We start from the raw sequence: 18,198 nt of genomic DNA, 5'->3' as shown, positions 1-18,198 counted from the left end.
CCCATTTTGTTACAACTGAAAGCCGAAATGAGCTCGGTAGAGTTTGACAGCCCATCCACAGACCCTTAATACGGGATAAGAAGGAATTCAAATGTATACTTCGCAATACCTCGAAGCTTGATTTACAACACGTACGGCACGATGATACATGACCCCCCAAACATGGACTCATACACACATGCTTCTACTATCTCACTAGGTCATACCCTCTTCACACCTACTCCTCTCTTTTCCCTTACCCAACCATGGAAATGAATTAACCCCTAACATATATTTTTCTCTTTTTGAAATGTTTTCAGGAAGTGGCAGTTATTGTTGACTGCCAAAGGGTGGACTGTCAAAGTCAGAAAAATATCTCTATGCACACTACCATATTTGCACCTCACACAGGTCCGTGCTGCGCATGCGTACGCTCTCCCGTACGTGCGCATACTCACAGTCGCGGGCACCCGCAGGCGCATGGTATGCGTATTTACGGTAGAGTTTATGCGATCGTAGCGTGCGACTCAATCATTACATATTTTCACTAATAATGTATTTTGTAGATCATGGTCCCTTTGATAGATTCTGAAAGTTTGGTTAATATAGAATGTTCATGAACAGAGAAATCCCTCTTTGCTTGATACGAAGGGTCAGACAGGAGTAATACAGTAGTGTTTGGTACCCATCGGAAGAGTATTTAAATAGCAATATTCCGGTGTTGGTTTGGAGCGGATTAATCGCTCGTGCGAATAGTTATGGACATAAGAAGTTTATGTCCATTTACTATTATTTGTTCTTACTTAGTCATGCGGCGGGAAACCCAGTATCCCACCCACCTGAACAGTTGGAAACAGTCACAGCCCACCTGTATGAATCAACCTATGACCTTTTGTTATAATGCGAAGCCGAATTCCTGTGTCCAATGAACAATGAGATTGTAGGGACCATTGAATTGTATTGTGTGTGGGGCATAAATAGGCAGGCCGACCGTATCCAGTTCACTCTCTTCAACGGTTCTCATTGCTGATAATCGGGAGCTGGATATCGAGGCGCATGCGATCGTTTCCCCTTGTGCGTAAGTTTTCTCCGCAGTCATATTGTCTTGATGTTATTATGAGCCATCTCTCTCTCCTCTCTTTTTCCCTTAATTTCCCTTGATTGATTGTATTGTATTGTATGGTATTTCCTGTGTAATTATCTGGTTAGTTAGTCTATGTTATATTGTAGTGTATGCTTTGTACTGTGATTCTTTTGCAAGTATAATAGTCATAATACATATAATAGGTTTTGGACCCTAAGCCCAGGTATCTGTGTATTTCTTATAGTGTTAAGTATTCCCTGAGCGTCGGTGACGCCCAAGCAGCTTTGTAGTTAATCAGGTTACACCAGGTTGCATTTACACTCTATCACCACACTAAGGTTTACTGTATATTTCATTGTTAAAGGTATAGATATAAAGGTTTAACGTCGTAAGCGTCTGCACCGCTGGTGATCTCCTCGTGGTCCCGAGCGTCCGCTACGCTATAGCGAATCATTACGTTAGTCGGCAGCCAATAGCGTGCCTGCCTGTGATCTCTGGGCCGTAAGCGAACGTGACGCTTGAGCGTCTCGACTACGGTTGAGCGATCGTTACGCAACTTGCGTACCCTTACGGTACTTCTTACGTAGATAGCGTACAGTGTTCTTAGACCTCTTAAAGTGTTTTATATACGATAAATATTTAGCTTTATCAGGAGGTAGAACAAAATATAGTGATCTTTTGATTTTAACATATGTTTGTTGTAAGTCTAATATGAGTAACTGTTTGTTATGTGGGGTGTGGGGGAGTTGCTGAGATTAATTGGAGGGAGGGACCTATATGGGTATATAGGTGACACTGGTTTATTGCACTGGTATCTTGACAAAGGTCAGAATTATGACCGAAACGTCGATATAAACTATATGCTGACGGTCTGAATAAATTACCTTTTTCTGCTTGAAGACTGGCGAGTGCTCCCTTAATTGGAATTGTATTGGAGTGGGATTTTCTCTCCCTCATTGGATGTCACCCAAGCACTTTCTTCATATGCAAACGTAAGTGTGGACCCTCTATGTTTTTATATATATATATATATATATATATATATATATAAATATAAAATCACTGTAGCTCCTCATGTAGTAACCTTGTAAGCACAGGATAAAAGGCATTTGTTTCCCCCAGCACCCTGAATGATAACCGTAACTAGATATAAATTCCACATGATAATAGAATTCAGAGATCTTCGTTACACATATTTGCCATTATCATGTGGCTCCTTGCTGGTTAATCTTAGACCCAGATTGGGGTAATGGAGGTGTGAGGTGTGGTGCCTCTGGACTGGCTGAGCTGGATGGCCTTAGTGTGGCATACCTTTACATTCTATTAACACTTTTCACTTATTAATTTTTTAACACTATTTCTCTATTTTAATTGCATTTCATTTTTGTATCACTTTCTCTATAGCTTCGGCTTCCTAAATACTAATTTATTAACACTATAGTTTTTTCACTGGTATGCTACGCTGGGCTTTCTGGCTTATGCTGGTGCTTTGGGGTGCCACACCCTGCACCTAGATATAGCGCTAGGGACCCCAAATATATAGAGACACCTTGATGCGGCTTTGGGGCTTATTCACACATTTGCGCAAATATGTGTAACGAAGATCTCTGAATTCTATTATCATGTGGAATTTATATCTAGTTACGGTTATCATTCAGGGTGCTGGGGGAAACAAATGCCTTTTTTTCTTGCTTAGAAATACCCCTCCCTTTCGAGCACCTGAATGATATCACTAAGCTAATTGAGCATCTACCAATATATATGTAAGCACAGGATAAACAAAGCAAGCATCATAAGCGAACAACACAGGAGCAAGTTTATAATGTAGTATTTTTGCCTAAATGGAACTTCAATGAGTGAAGTAATATGAATACTTTAAATCACAATCTTTAAGGCTTAGCTGACATCTTAATGATCCAGATGCTAAAGACAGATAAGCCTTAACTATAGTGATGAAAGTATGCGCATTACTGTACTCACTGTAGTTCCATTTTCACAAAAATTTGCCACTAAGCTCCTTATAAATATGTATAAAAAAGTTGTCATTTTTGTTTGAATGTTCATTCCAGCAAAAACTACTGGATGAATTTGGATCACGTTTTCACTATTGTATAGCTTAGTGACATAGAAAGAAACTGAGATATGTATTAACTTAATGTGAAATCAGGGAGACGAGCAATAAAGGAAAAAACAGACACTTGACACTCGTGCAGTGTGCAGGCTCCTTAAGTACATAATGACTCTGGGGCAGATGTATTACGCCTGGAGAAGTGATAAAGCAGTGATAAAGAAGTGATAAGTGGAAGGTGATAACGCATCAGCCAATCATTATGGGTTTGAAAAATGACAGGAGTGGCTTGGCTGGTTCGTTATCACCTCCCACTTATCACTTCTTTATCACTGCGTAATCACTTCTCCAGGCATAATACATCTGCCCCTATATGTATATAAATATCTATTTTTGTATATTGAAATATACTGTACTTCTAGGGACTGTTTATGGGGTACAGCAGCAGACAACCCACTCGGGTCCCATTGCTGACCCCATGGCACAAGGTTCTGCACATCGCCTGGGCTTATGAACACCACCACTGGACACAAGATGACTGGAAACATGTATCCTGGTCTGATGAGGCGAGCTTCTAACTGTTTCGGGCAGATGAACGATTATAGCCACCAGATTATAGCTGGAGGAGTATTCCTCTGAGTTTGCAGCAGGAGTAAGCTTCCTTGTTTGCCAGATTTTAACCTAATAGAACACATCTGGGATGCATTTCAACCTGCATCAATGGCATGGTTCCACCTCTGGCGAATAGTAGAGAATTGTGGACCATTATTTAGAAGGCATGGTGGACACTATCTACAGTACTTTAGAAAGCTTGTGGAGTCCATGTCCAGTCATGTCGCTGCTGTAATCCAATCGAAAGGAGTATCTAAGTGTCACTAGACAAATATCTCAGTTTTTACTACAATACACATGGACTATGCATTTCATTTCTGGAGATTACAGGATAAGAAAAATATGAGTTTTTTTTATATATATATATATATGGTGAAGATAACAAGAAACATAAATGATTTAGGATCCATGTCTGTCCAGGTGTCCATTCCTAGTGGCCTCTAAAACGATGGTAAAGGAGGTGGAATTTTCTTGCAAGAATGTACACTGCTCTTGAAAGAATAATCTTTAAAATAAAACTTTTCAAAACACAAAAGTATTGAGGCATCTAGACTCATCAGAGCAAATAGCATCACTTGGTGCCATCGGCTGGGAGAGACTGATGCAGAAGGCATTTGTGGCAGAAGAGAATAGCATATAATTAGATGTAAATCTATTGTGATCACCTCACTTCCAATCAAGTGCCACTTTCTACAGTTAAGGACCGGCAGCTGCATTAGTGTCCCCTTGGTGAATTGTTTTCAATTATGCCATTTATGGTATATCATGTCAAATTATCCTCCAATAAAACTCACAATTTCAATAGCAGCAGCAACATTTTAATAGAAATATTGTGGTATAATGATCAAACTATGTGAAAGACTACTACCATAGATTGGTCATTGCGGTCTTTCCATAAAACCTGGCCTAAGCAGCTATAAAATAAATGTCAAAGGATGGGAATAGCTCTTACTTTCCAGAGTGGTCTTTGGTTCCCAGAGGGGAGGTCCAAGAGGCAGGCGCTCGGGGGCATAATGATGTCTTTCACATCATCAATCCCTGACAACTCTGCACTATGATGCAATTTGGGAAATCACACAATGAATGCTATCACTATACCCCGTCTACCTTGGCATGATGGTGTAAACTGAGTCTTAGTGCTTTGAAATCCAACCTTGTGCAGCAGACTCCGGGAGTGTAGCATCACATCCCAGGAGTCTCCCAAATAATCCAGGAGTGTAAGTACAGCCTTACACTGTAGATTCAATTACGCAAACTGTAGGGGTCAGGTATGGTGTTCTATAGGACCTCATGCAAAAATTACAGCACATAAATTCAACTGAGATAACTGAACAAATCAGAATGTGACTGATTATAAAATAGACATCAGACAATGTGAAGAAGCCGCATACCTGATCTGTCTTCATTTTGAGTGTCACATCTCCTGCAGAGTTCTGGAATGGTCTTCAGGGATGTTATGGAGTACTGAAAAAGATAAATCAATATGGAATTACTCTGTTATTATCTAACAAATTGTTGCCATAATGTATGTTCCTGGCAAGTAAGCTCCAGAATTATATTGTCGTAAAATGGATAGTAAAAGCAGAATCTGGGAATGTGCACTGACAGAGGAGAGCAACAACCATCCAATCATACAGGACATCAAGATTAAACATTGTATGAGCCATGCTACAGTAGTTACAGAGCTATGTTACACAGAGACTCAGGAAGCAGATGAAAACTTTTTTTTAAACATAATTCAGTGTCTGGCTATTTTTGCTCTGAAAGTTTACATTAAGATACATGATGCTGTATACACAAAATACTATAATTTCAGCAAAATTGAGTTAGTCCAATAAAACAGCATCATCTAAACCACATGCACAAGGACTGCAGTGACCATAAATCAGCAGTATTTTTCAGTACAGCACAAACACATGCTAATTAACATGTTTCCTTTAGAAACCTGAATTAGCATTTCTCATAGACACAATCCTTTCTTATTTATTTTATGCTTCATGGTTTGCAGTCTGAAAATACATATCGATAGGTGTGATCTTCTAAATAATAAATACCACTAAAGTGGAACTAGAATATAAAGTAACAATTTCTTAATAAATCATCATAAAACCAGCCTATCACAGTTTAGTTATGGATCAATAGGTCGAACACTATAGGTCAACGTGAACATGGTCGACATGGGAAAAAGGTCAACACGGGACTGGTGAGATTTTTTTATGTTTTTGGTGTCGTTTTTTTGCGTTACATGACCAGATACCCCAATTAGTGCACCACACACCCTCAAAGTGCCTTTGTCTGCTAATGCTGTGCTCAGCATAGGTTACCATGATCAATCATAGTTCATGTGGATGGTAAAGTATGAAAAAGTTAAAAATATTTTTTTTTAAAAGCCACGTCGACCTTTTCATGTGTCGACATGTCCTGCGTCTACCTTTTTACTGTGTCAACCTTTTTCCCAAGTCTACCTTGTCCATGTTGACCAATAGTGGTAGACCTAATGACTGTCGACCTAAGTACTGTTGACCGACCATCCGGATACCTACAGGTTTAGGGGCATATTTAACAATGAGTGATATTCTTGTTATCACTCGTTACTAATCTTATATTGTGCTCCAACCAATCAGCTCCTAACTGTCATTTTTCAAACACATGACAGTCTTGCTGTTTGGAGCATCATTTGAGATTAGTAATAAGTGATAAAAAGAATATTACTCGTCATTAAATATGACACTTACGTTATGTTTTAAATTGTCTCTTTTCCTCTCCATGCCATTGGCATTCTATGCAAATAAAAGGGATGCGGACATGCCTTCTCATAAAACATTGAAGCTTTGGGAAGAGGAATGAAAACTTAATTACTACCATCTCCATCCATTTTGTTATGTTTTGAAAAATGCAGTGGAAAGGAATAGTCTTTTCAAAATGAATATAGAAGCGATGGCCGCTAAGTGTTGTTGAGATGCCGTGGGAATAGCCAGAATAACCGACATCAGATCGCCACTTTTCCCTCACACCCTAAAGAGGTTTGATGGAAAAAGAGTAATGTAGCCCATACAGTAATCTAGGTGATGGCAGAAGCAATATCGTGCAGCTGCCTGAGAATTGAAATCCCCCTTAAATGAGCCCCTTTGCCTATTCTTCAATGGTAATAGTACACCAATTACTGTATGACCCACAAAAACGTGTGTGCAGAGTAAGATGTGGCTGCCCAGTTTATCTTACCCTTTCCACTACATACGTTGTAGAGTTCTGTTCTGTGTGATTCACACAGTACATGCTGGCGATCAGACAGAATATTCAAACAAACATTCCTGTGGAGCCAGACTTTAGCCAAACATGCACTTTTTAGAACTAAATAATCAAATCCTTTTTTATAAAAAAGGAATGGCATATGGCTTAAGATGTAGTTTTATGCCCATCGATTACAGCTAGGTACACACTGTCTGATTTGTTTGATCAGGATGACAATCGGGCTGATTATTCGGCTGGAGAAAGGTCCCGATATCTGTACACACTTTTTGTTATTTATAAAAAATCTGCCAAATTATTTGTTACATCGACCAAGGGAGAAAAAATAAGAATTTACTTACCGATAATTCTATTTCTCGGAGTCCGTAGTGGATGCTGGGGTTCCTGAAAGGACCATGGGGAATAGCGGCTCCGCAGGAGACAGGGCACAAAAAGTAAAGCTTTCCGATCAGGTGGTGTGCACTGGCTCCTCCCCCTATGACCCTCCTCCAAGCCTCAGTTAGGTACTGTGCCCGGACGAGCGTACACAATAAGGGAGGAATTTTGAATCCCGGGTAAGACTCATACCAGCCACACCAATCACACCGTACAACTTGTGATCAAACCCAGTTAACAGTATGATAACAGAGGAGCCTCCGAAAGATGGCTTCCTAAACAATAACCCGAATTAGTTAACAATAACTATGTACAATTATTGCAGATAATCCGCACTTGGGATGGGCGCCCAGCATCCACTACGGACTCCGAGAAATAGAATTATCGGTAAGTAAATTCTTATTTTCTCTATCGTCCTAGTGGATGCTGGGGTTCCTGAAAGGACCATGGGGATTATACCAAAGCTCCCAAACGGGCGGGAGAGTGCGGATGACTCTGCAGCACCGAATGAGAGAACTCCAGGTCCTCCTTAGCCAGAGTATCAAATTTGTAAAATTTTACAAACGTGTTCTCCCCTGACCACGTAGCTGCTCGGCAAAGTTGTAATGCCGAGAACCCTCGGGCAGCCGCCCAAGATGAGCCCACCTTCCTTGTGGAGTGGGCCTTTACAGATTTAGGCTGTGGCAGGCCTGCCACAGAATGTGCAAGTTGGATTGTGCTACAGATCCAACGAGCAATCGTCTGCTTAGACGCAGGAGCACCCATCTTGTTGGGTGCATACAATATAAACAACGAGTCAGATTTTCTGACTCCAGCTGTCCTTGCAATATATATTTTTAATGCTCTGACAACGTCCAGTAACTTGGAGTCCTCCAAGTCACTTGTAGCCGCAGGCACTACAATAGGCTGGTTCAGATGAAATGCTGACACCACCTTAGGGAGAAAATGCGGACGAGTCCGCAGTTCTGCCCTGTCCGAATGGAAAATCAGATATGGGCTTTTGTAAGATAAAGCTGCCAGTTCTGACACTCTCCTGGCCGAAGCCAGGGCTAGTAACATGGTCACTTTCCATGTGAGATATTTTAAATCCACCTTATTTAGTGGTTCAAACCAATGAGATTTTAGAAATTCCAAAACCACATTGAGATCCCACGGTGCCACTGGAGGCACCACAGGAGGCTGTATATGCAGCACTCCCTTAACAAAAGTCTGGACTTCAGGAACTGAAGCCAATTCTTTTTGAAAGAAAATTGACAGGGCCGAAATTTGAACCTTAATAGATCCCAATTTGAGACCCATAGACAATCCTGATTGCAGGAAATGTAGGAATCGACCCAGTTGAAATTCCTCCGTCGGAGCACTCCGATCCTCGCACCACGCAACATATCTTCGCCAAATGCGGTGATAGTGTTGCACGGTTACTTCCTTCCTTGCTTTAATCAAAGTAGGAATGACTTCTTCCGGCATGCCTTTTTCGTTCTTACGCCTCTTTGCCGTATAATTCTCAATACTTTTGGTATGAGAGGCAGAGGAGGAAACACATACACCGACTGGTACACCCAAGGCGTTACCAGCGCGTCCACAGCTATCGCCTGCGGATCTCTTGACCTGGCGCAATACCTGTCCAGTTTTTTGTTGAGGCGAGACGCCATCATGTCCACCATTGGTCTTTCCCAACGGGTTACCAGCATGTGGAAGACTTCCGGATGAAGTCCCCACTCTCCCGGGTGAAGGTCGTGTCTGCTGAGGAAGTCTGCTTCCCAGTTGTCCACTCCCGGGATGAACACTGCTGACAGTGCTATCACATGATTCTCTGCCCAGCGAAGAATCCTTGCAGCTTCTGCCATTGCACTCCTGCTTCTTGTGCCGCCCTGTCTGTTTACATGGGCGACTGCCGTGATGTTGTCCGACTGGATCAACACCGATTTTCCTTGAAGCAGAGGTTCTGCCTGGCTTAGAGCATTGTAGATTGCTCTTAGTTCCAGAATGTTTATGTGAAGAGACGTTTCCAGGCTCGTCCACACTCCCTGGAAGTTTCTTCCTTGTGTGACTGCTCCCCAGCCTCTCAGGCTGGCGTCCGTGGTCACCAGGATCCAATCCTGTATGCCGAATCTGCGGCCCTCCAATAGATGAGCACTCTGCAACCACCACAGAAGAGATACCCTTGTCCTTGGAGACAGGGTTATCCGCTGGTGCATCTGAAGATGCGACCCTGACCATTTGTCCAACAGATCCCTCTGGAAAATTCGTGCATGGAATCTGCCGAATGGAATTGCTTCGTAAGAAGCCACCATTTTTCCCAGGACTCTTGTGCATTGATGTACAGACACCTTTCCTGGTTTTAGGAGGTTCCTGACAAGCTCGGATAACTCCTTGGCTTTTTCCTCCGGGAGAAAAACCTTTTTCTGAACCGTGTCCAGAATCATCCCCAGGAACAGCAGACGAGTTGTCGGCATTAACTGGGATTTTGGAATATTCAGAATCCAGCCGTGCTGTTTTAGCACTTCTTGAGACAGTGCTAATCCCCTCTCTAGCTGTTCTCTGGACCTTGCCCTTATTAGGAGATCGTCCAAGTATGGGATAATTAATACGCCTTTTCTTCGAAGAAGAATCATCATCTCGGCCATTACCTTTGTAAAGACTCGAGGTGCCGTGGACAATCCGAACGGCAGCGTCTGAAACTGATAGTGACAGTTTTGTACAACGAACCTGAGGTACCCCTGGTGTGAGGGGTAAATTGGAACGTGGAGGTACGCATCTTTGATGTCCAAGGACACCATAAAGTCCCCTTCTTCCAGGTTCGCTATCACTGCTCTGAGTGACTCCATTTTGAACTTGAACTTCTTTATGTATAGGTTCAAGGACTTCAGATTTAGAATAGGTCTTACCGAGCCGTCCGGCTTCGGTACCACAAATAGAGTGGAATAATACCCCTTTCCCTGTTGTAGAAGAGGTACCTTGACTATCACCTGCTGAGAGTACAGCTTGTGAATGGCTTCCAAAACCGTCTCCCTTTCGGAGGGGGACGTTGGTAAAGCAGACTTCAGGAAACGGCGAGGCGGATCTGTCTCTAGTTCTAACCTGTACCCCTGAGATATTATCTGCAGGATCCAGGGATCTACCTGCGAGTGAGCCCACTGCGCGCTGAAATTCTTGAGACGACCGCCCACCGCCCCCGAGTCCGCTTGAGAAGCCCCAGCGTCATGCTGAGGCTTTTGTAGAAGCGGGGGAGGGCTTCTGTTCCTGGGAAGGAGCTGCCTGTTGGTGTCTCTTCCCCTTTCCTCTGCCTCGTGGCAGATATGAATATCCCTTTGCTCTCTTGTTTTTAAAGGAACGAAAGGGCTGCGGTTGAAAAGTCGGTGTCTTTTTCTGTTGGGGAGTAGCTTGAGGTAAAAAAGTGGATTTCCCGGCTGTAGCCGTGGCCACCAAATCTGATAGACCGACTCCAAATAACTCCTCCCCTTTATACGGCAAAACTTCCATATGCCGTTTTGAGTCCGCATCGCCTGACCACTGTCGCGTCCATAAACTTCTTCTGGCTGAAATGGACATAGCACTTACCCGTGATGCCAGTGTGCAGATATCCCTCTGTGCATCACGCATATAAAGAAATGCATCCTTTATTTGCTCTAAAGACAGTAAAACATTGTCCCTATCCAGGGTATCAATATTTTCAATCAGGGACTCTGACCAAGCTACTCCAGCACTGCACATCCAGGCTGTCGCTATAGCTGGTCGTAGTATAACACCTGTATGTGTGTATATACTTTTTTGGATATTTTCCATCCTCCTATCTGCTGGATCTTTAAGTGCGGCCGTCTCAGGAGAGGGTAACGCCACTTGTTTAGATAAGCGTGTGAGCGCCTTGTCCACCCTAGGAGGTGTTTCCCAGCGCGCCCTAACCTCTGACGGGAAAGGGTATAAAGCTAATAACTTCTTTGAAATTAGCATCTTTTTATCGGGGGCAACCCACGCTTCATCACATACATCATTTAGTTCTTCTGATTCGGGAAAAACTATAGGTAGTTTTTTCACACCCCACATAATACCCTGTTTAGTGGTACCTGTAGTATCAGCTAAATGTAACGCCTCCTTCATTGCCAAAATCATATAACGTGTGGCCCTACTGGAAAATAAGGTTGATTCGTCACCGTCGCCACTGGAATCAGTGCCTGTGTCTGGGTCTGTGTCGACCGACTGAGGCAAAGGGCGTTTTACCGCCCCTGACGGTGTTTGAGGCGCCTGGACAGGCACTAACTGATTGTCCGGCCGTCTCATGTCGTCAAACGACTGTTTTAGCGTGTTGACACTATCCCGTAATTCCATAAATAAAGGCATCCATTCTGGTGTCGACCCCCTAGGAGGTGACATCCCCATATTTGGCAATTGCTCCGCCTCCACACCAATATCGTCCTCATACATGTCGACACACACGTACCGACACACAGCAGACACACAGGGAATGCTCTTAACGAAGACAGGACCCCACTAGCCCTTTGGGGAGACAGAGGGAGAGTTTGCCAGCACACACCAAAAGCGCTATATATGACAGGGATAGCCTTATAATAAGTGCTCCCTGTATAGCTGCTTTTATAATATAATTCTTGCCACTATTTTGCCCCCCCTCTCCTGTTTTACCCTGTTTCTGTAGTGCAGTGCAGGGGAGAGACCTGGGAGCCGTCCTGACCAGCGGAGCTGTGTAAGGAAAATGGCGCTGTGTGCTGAGGAGATAGGCCCCGCCCCTTTTCCAGCGGGCTCGTCTCCCGCTCTTTAGTGTATTCTGGCAGGGGTTAAATATCTCCATATAGCCCCCGGAGGCTATATGTGAGGTATTTTTTAGCCAAATAGGTTTTCATTTGCCTCCCAGGGCGCTCCCCTCCCAGCGCCCTGCACCCTCAGTGACTGCCGTGTGAAGTGTGCTGAGAGGAAAATGGCGCACAGCTGCAGTGCTGTGCGCTACCTTTAGAAGACTGAGGAGTCTTCTGCCGCCGATTCTGGACCTCTTCATGTTTCAGCATCTGCAAGGGGGCCGGCGGCGAGGCTCCGGTGACCATCCAGGCTGTACCTGTGATCGTCCCTCTGGAGCTGATGTCCAGTAGCCAAGAAGCCAATCCATCCTGCACGCAGGTGAGTTCACTTCTTCTCCCCTAAGTCCCTCGTTGCAGTGATCCTGTTGCCAGCAGGACTCACTGTAAAATAAAAAACCTAGCTAAACTTTCTCTAAGCAGCTCTTTAGGAGAGCCACCTAGATTGCACCCTTCTCGGCCGGGCACAAAAATCTAACTGAGGCTTGGAGGAGGGTCATAGGGGGAGGAGCCAGTGCACACCACCTGATCGGAAAGCTTTACTTTTTGTGCCCTGTCTCCTGCGGAGCCGCTATTCCCCATGGTCCTTTCAGGAACCCCAGCATCCACTAGGACGATAGAGAAATCAGTTTTACCCACATACTGTGCTAACTGATATTTACACCTGGACATATGCTCAGACTGCACACACACTGGATGTCACGGGAGATCAAGGCCGAAATCTGACCAATTGCATAACTGTAGGTGCGTGTTTGTGGGAAAGAATTCTCCGATTTATCAGCATAACGCCAAAATGATCGTTCATACACACTGTGGGTTATTCAGATGTGGAAGCCAACCAAAAATACAAACAACTGGGTAAACCATGTTGCACTGCAGGTGGAGCAGATGTAACATGTGCAGAGATATTTACATTCGAGTGAGATGTGTCCAAACTGAAATCTAAATTACAGTGTACAGGTTGAGTATCCCATATCCAAATATTCCGAAATACGGAATATTCCGAAATACGGAATTTTTTGAGTGAGAGTGAGATAGTGAAACCTTTGTTTTCTGATGGCTCAATGTACACAAACTTTGTTTACTACACAACGTTATAAAAAATATTGTATTTACTGACCTTCAGGCTGTATATATAAGGTGTATATGAAACATAAATGAATTGTGTGTATGTACATACACTTTGTTTAATGCACAAAGTTATTAAAAATATTGGCTAAAAATTACCATCATGCTGTGTGTATAAGGTGTTTATGAAACTTAAATGCATTCTGTGCATAGACTTGGGTCCCATCGCCATGATATCTCATTATGGGATGAAATTATTCCAAAATATGGAAAAATCCGATATCCAAAATACCTCTGGTCCCAAGCATTTTGGATAAGGGATACTAAACCTGTATAAATAAAACTATCTAACATTTGTGGGCTACATGCAAAAGCAGCCAGTATTTACCCTGAACAGAAAAAAACATAAATGTAGTTCCTCCCCTTGCACTGCAAAATGGTTTGTTCCAGATCCAAACTTACGTACTTTTTCTGCTTTGCTTCCAAATGCAAATCAGGCTCACTATACAATAAATCGGACCAATTATATAGTGTGTACCTAGATTAACAGTGGTATAGTCCAAATAATATTTTCTTGAACTGGGGAAAGGGTGTCTCTGTAATACTTGAAGGCTCTGCATTGCCCTAGGGCAGTCATTTAAAGAACACAATGCAGCCATAAAATGTTTACTTTAATAACTTAAAAAGTGATAGCCACTCTTAAAGTATCAGGAGACCCCATGTCACTAGATCTTTACTCACATCATTGCTATATAAACATTAAATAATATTGAAATGGCCCATTATGGATACTATTTCAAATTCCTTGACAAGTATGCCAGAACTAGAAATTATTTTTTCCCCTTTCAAATATTATGATGAATATAGCATTCAAAAACAAATGTGAAAAATAAATGCAGAGCAATTCAAACAATTCATAAATGTAACAAATAAAAGAATATTTTTAGCACATTGTATAATAAAAAATAAAGAGAATAAAGATGAATAGAGAAACCACAGAATGAGCCACATTAAAGACTAAACTATTTATATGCAGTTTTTATTACAGCATGAATGGAAATCTCTTTTGTTCTGTTGTTTTGTTGAGAAAATCCAGAGGGTTTGGTTGTATTATGCTGGTTTCTTCTTCCTATACTTATTTGCATTTATTAATATATAATCAAAGTTTTATAACAGACTGTTTTGTTTAATTTGCAAAATATCTCTTCCCCCTAGTGCTTTATTAATAGTCAAATTAGACGCCTCCTTACATAATTTGCAGCACTATATACAGCACTATGGCCCCGATTTAGCATGGGTTTTAGTTGTGCAAAAAATTGCACAACTACAACCTTTTACATTGACATGCGGGGGGAGGCACAGCACAGGGCAAGTCCACCCAGCATGCTGAGGCCTCCCTCCCGCTAACATGCCCGCGCTTCACAGCGGAGCACTCACATGATAAGGGTAGCCCTCTGCCTACGCAGCCCAGATGTGCCGGTAGACGGAGAGCTGCCATCTTTTTGGTCGCAGCATGGCTGCGTGTGACATCACGCAGCCGCCATGGCCCACCCCATAAACAGCCCGGACACCCCTGCATTGTCTGGACCGTGCCCCCCAAACAGTGCGCTGATGCCTACAAAATGCAACGTCGACACCCCCGTCACCACCCCCCACAAGGACTTAGACTGCAGATGCACGCACCGGCGTACATGTGCTGAAATCGTTTCATTGCGATGTCAGCACAATAGCGTGCTGAACATAGCCCTATGTTGTAAGAATTTGAGTCATTTACTGGTAGGTGATACTTATACTGTATGTACTGTGGGCATGTCTCATTCACTTCCTGACTGATACCTTCCTGCACAAATAATGTTTAGGGGACAACTATCAGTGTCAGGAATCAGTCCAAGGTATAAGCTATAATATTTTAACTTCAGTAAAAAACAAAACAAAAAAACAATAGTGCCACTTATAAAGGAATGCGGGTAGGATCCCGACAGTTGGGATCCTACCAGAGCCCGCCAGTAAGTATGGGGGGTTAAGGTTAGGCACTGGAGGGAGGGGGAGGGGTTAAGGGCAGACTCCTGACTGATCACTGGTGAAAATTGAACCTTAGCAACAGAGTGTTTGTATACTAAACATGATTTAGATATACAGGTACACCACTGATAACCTGGCATCCTCGGTTCTGGCACTGTGCCGGATTATAATTTTTGCCAGATTATCAGTGGTATCAGCGACGGAGGGTTGGCGGCATCCTGATCCCCCCTCCCTTGCACCCTAAATCTACCCAGCATGCCACCCACAGCCTAACTCCAACCCTGCAGCCAGACTCCTTACCCTGCAGCTGGACTACCCGCCCGCAGTCTGACTCCCTGCCGCAGCCTATCTAAGCCTTCTGCTGCCTATTTAAACCCTCCCGCAGCCAATGTAACCCCTCCCGCAATCTAACTACCATCCACCACCTAACTTCAGCCCTGTGCAAAGAAAAAACATACAGTAAAAGATATGGGACCCTTCTGGTGCATATAATTAAAAGACAGTAGTAATAATAATAATAATAATAATAATACTACACATTTTCTAAAGTATGGAAGATATTTATTCGCTCCTTCCAAGACACATAATATACAAGCTTCATGGCTGCTTCATGGGCACTTAATGTTATCTAGAGAGGCAATTATCTCATTATGAGGACAAGTCGTAACTATTAATACAAAATCATCTACATCTGGAGTCGGTATTTTAATAACAATAATAGCTCTTGTGACTCAGCCAGTATGTTTACTCAGTTAGAACTTAACTCTCCCCTCTTTACTAATTCTGCTGGGAGATGCCAAAGTTTGTATGTTAATATATATTTTTCTACTGGATATACAGTTTGTACTGTATAGTAGGTTCACCATAAGTGTTTGGAGGTCCTGTAAACCACAAAATTATATCTTGCAATCTAAATTAATGAATGCTATAAAAGATGTGTTCCTATGTATTCTAAAAAAATCATTAAAAACAGGTATATAGAGAATGAACCTTATTTATGGTCCCACATAGTAGTTCTTACTCTCATGTCTTCACTCCCATCATTAGCCTCAGCATATTTCCTCCATACACTTTCCCCTGTTCTTCCCAATGTGATTCCTGTGTCATATCCCATACTATCCCCTGTGTCTCTTCTGTTGATTAAGGGGTCTATTTACTAAGACTTGGAAGGAGAAAAAGTGGCTAGAGATAATGTACCAGCCAATCAGCTCCTAACTGCCATGCTACTGGCTGGGTTTGAAAAATGACAAGTGCTGGTTGGCTGGTATTTTATCGCCATCCATTCAAGGTTTAGTAAATAGACCCCCAAATGTTTCCCAAATATATTTTTGTTTCCTTATTTAAGCTGACTTTCTTCTTTTACCCCCTTGTTTAGTATATGGGGTAGTAGAGGCTCTAAGAATTCTTAATTTAATTTCACTCTGTAATCTACTGTACATGAGAAGACGAATATTATAATTTATGTTGCCTCACTATGTTTTCGCCTTATTAGATTTTTCATGTACTTGGTTATTTCAGAAGAATGCCTCAACACTGCTGTAAAATTATTCCTTGTGTCTGGGGTTTTCTACCAGATTACTTTTACCATTGTGATTGTCCGGACGTATATTATATTTTCTGTTTCTCATTTGAATATTAATTATATATATTATATATATATATATATATATATAAAAAAAACAAGTATATAAAAAAATACGTGATATACTGTGACAAATTCTGTCCAATAACTAATGTAAAGCTGTATGGAGCAACATTGTGCTTGTCCCTAGCCACTTTGGCAATTACTGTTTTGCTCATACTTGTTACTCTACTTCTGAATTTCTCGAAGTGGGTGGTGCCATGATGACACTATTCACTGTAAGGGCTAGATGTGTCATAGCTTCGGGAATGATAAAATGCAGAGAGAAAAAGTACCAACCAATCAGCTTTTGTCATTTTTCAAACACAGCCTGTTACATGGCAGGAGCTGATTGGCTGGTACTTTTTCACTCTCCATTTTATCACTCTCCATGCGAGGATGCATCTAGTCTTTAATCCTGTCTTTGGGGCCCTGCTTCCTGCTCCAAATGCTGCCACAAGTGCCTGGAGTTCTATTGGCACTTGTTGCAGCACATTATTGGTGGAAATGTATCAAACCTTTGAAAGAGTGGAGAAATGGCCAATAGCAACCAATGTGATTCTAGATAGCTTTTGTCAAGAACATTCTATATAATGATAGGTGCAGTAGAAGCTAATTGCTATGGCCAACTATTCCACTTGTTCACTCTTTAGAAGGTTTGCTACATTTCCCCCAATGAGTGGCATGTCCGTTACAGGTTCAGACCAGCAGAGAGGCAGATCAAGCTACAGTATAGCTCCAGGCATATATCACTATCACATTCTGCCAAGTCTCATTTCTGTTTCTTTTATTTAACTTTACATTCTATGAGAACTAACTTTCTATAGCTTGCTACATATTGCCGCAAGTGAGAACAGAGTTTCCAATGAAGTCATTCTATGCCCATGAGGCATTCTCAGGAATATTTCTAAATAACTGGCGCATGGACGAAAAGGTGGTGTAATGCAACCAATAAGTCATTTATGTATTGTAAAGTGAACAAGAAAAGAGACAGTTTTGATAAATGTGATAGACCAAGGCTAAAGATATGCCAAGACAGCATTTAATGTGCATATATCAGCATATTGTTAATCGCATACGAACAGACACACAGACCAAAACATTTGCAACGTGTTTGAGATGTGCCATTTTCTTTTTCTTACTCGTTCAAACGTTCCAACATATATGCATCGTGCACAAAACTATTTTGGACTTACGCTGCCTTTGAAATGACCTGTAGATTTCATCTTTCATCACTCCAAAGTCAAGAAAAATAAATAAATAAACAGGTTGTGAAAGTTTTATCAAAACCGTAAGGCATACTTTTCAGGTTCAG

At 42.2% G+C, this 18,198-nt stretch overlaps 1 protein-coding gene across 3 annotated transcripts in view; it reads right to left on the bottom strand.

The window, feature by feature from the left end:
- The window catches only part of SNCAIP (synuclein alpha interacting protein), a 449,424-nt gene that overhangs the window by 204,144 nt on the left and 227,082 nt on the right, over positions 1-18,198 (bottom strand). For all 3 annotated transcript variants that reach the window (XM_063964212.1, XM_063964210.1, XM_063964211.1), the window contains exon 4: positions 5,135-5,207. In XM_063964212.1, coding sequence (XP_063820282.1) covers positions 5,135-5,207 — 73 coding nt within the window. The remainder of the gene's footprint in view (positions 1-5,134; positions 5,208-18,198) is intronic.

Source organism: Pseudophryne corroboree, chromosome 1 (assembly GCF_028390025.1).
Source record: "Pseudophryne corroboree isolate aPseCor3 chromosome 1, aPseCor3.hap2, whole genome shotgun sequence".
Taxonomy (NCBI): domain Eukaryota; kingdom Metazoa; phylum Chordata; class Amphibia; order Anura; family Myobatrachidae; genus Pseudophryne; species Pseudophryne corroboree.
This window is presented reverse-complemented; position numbering and strand designations above follow the sequence as displayed.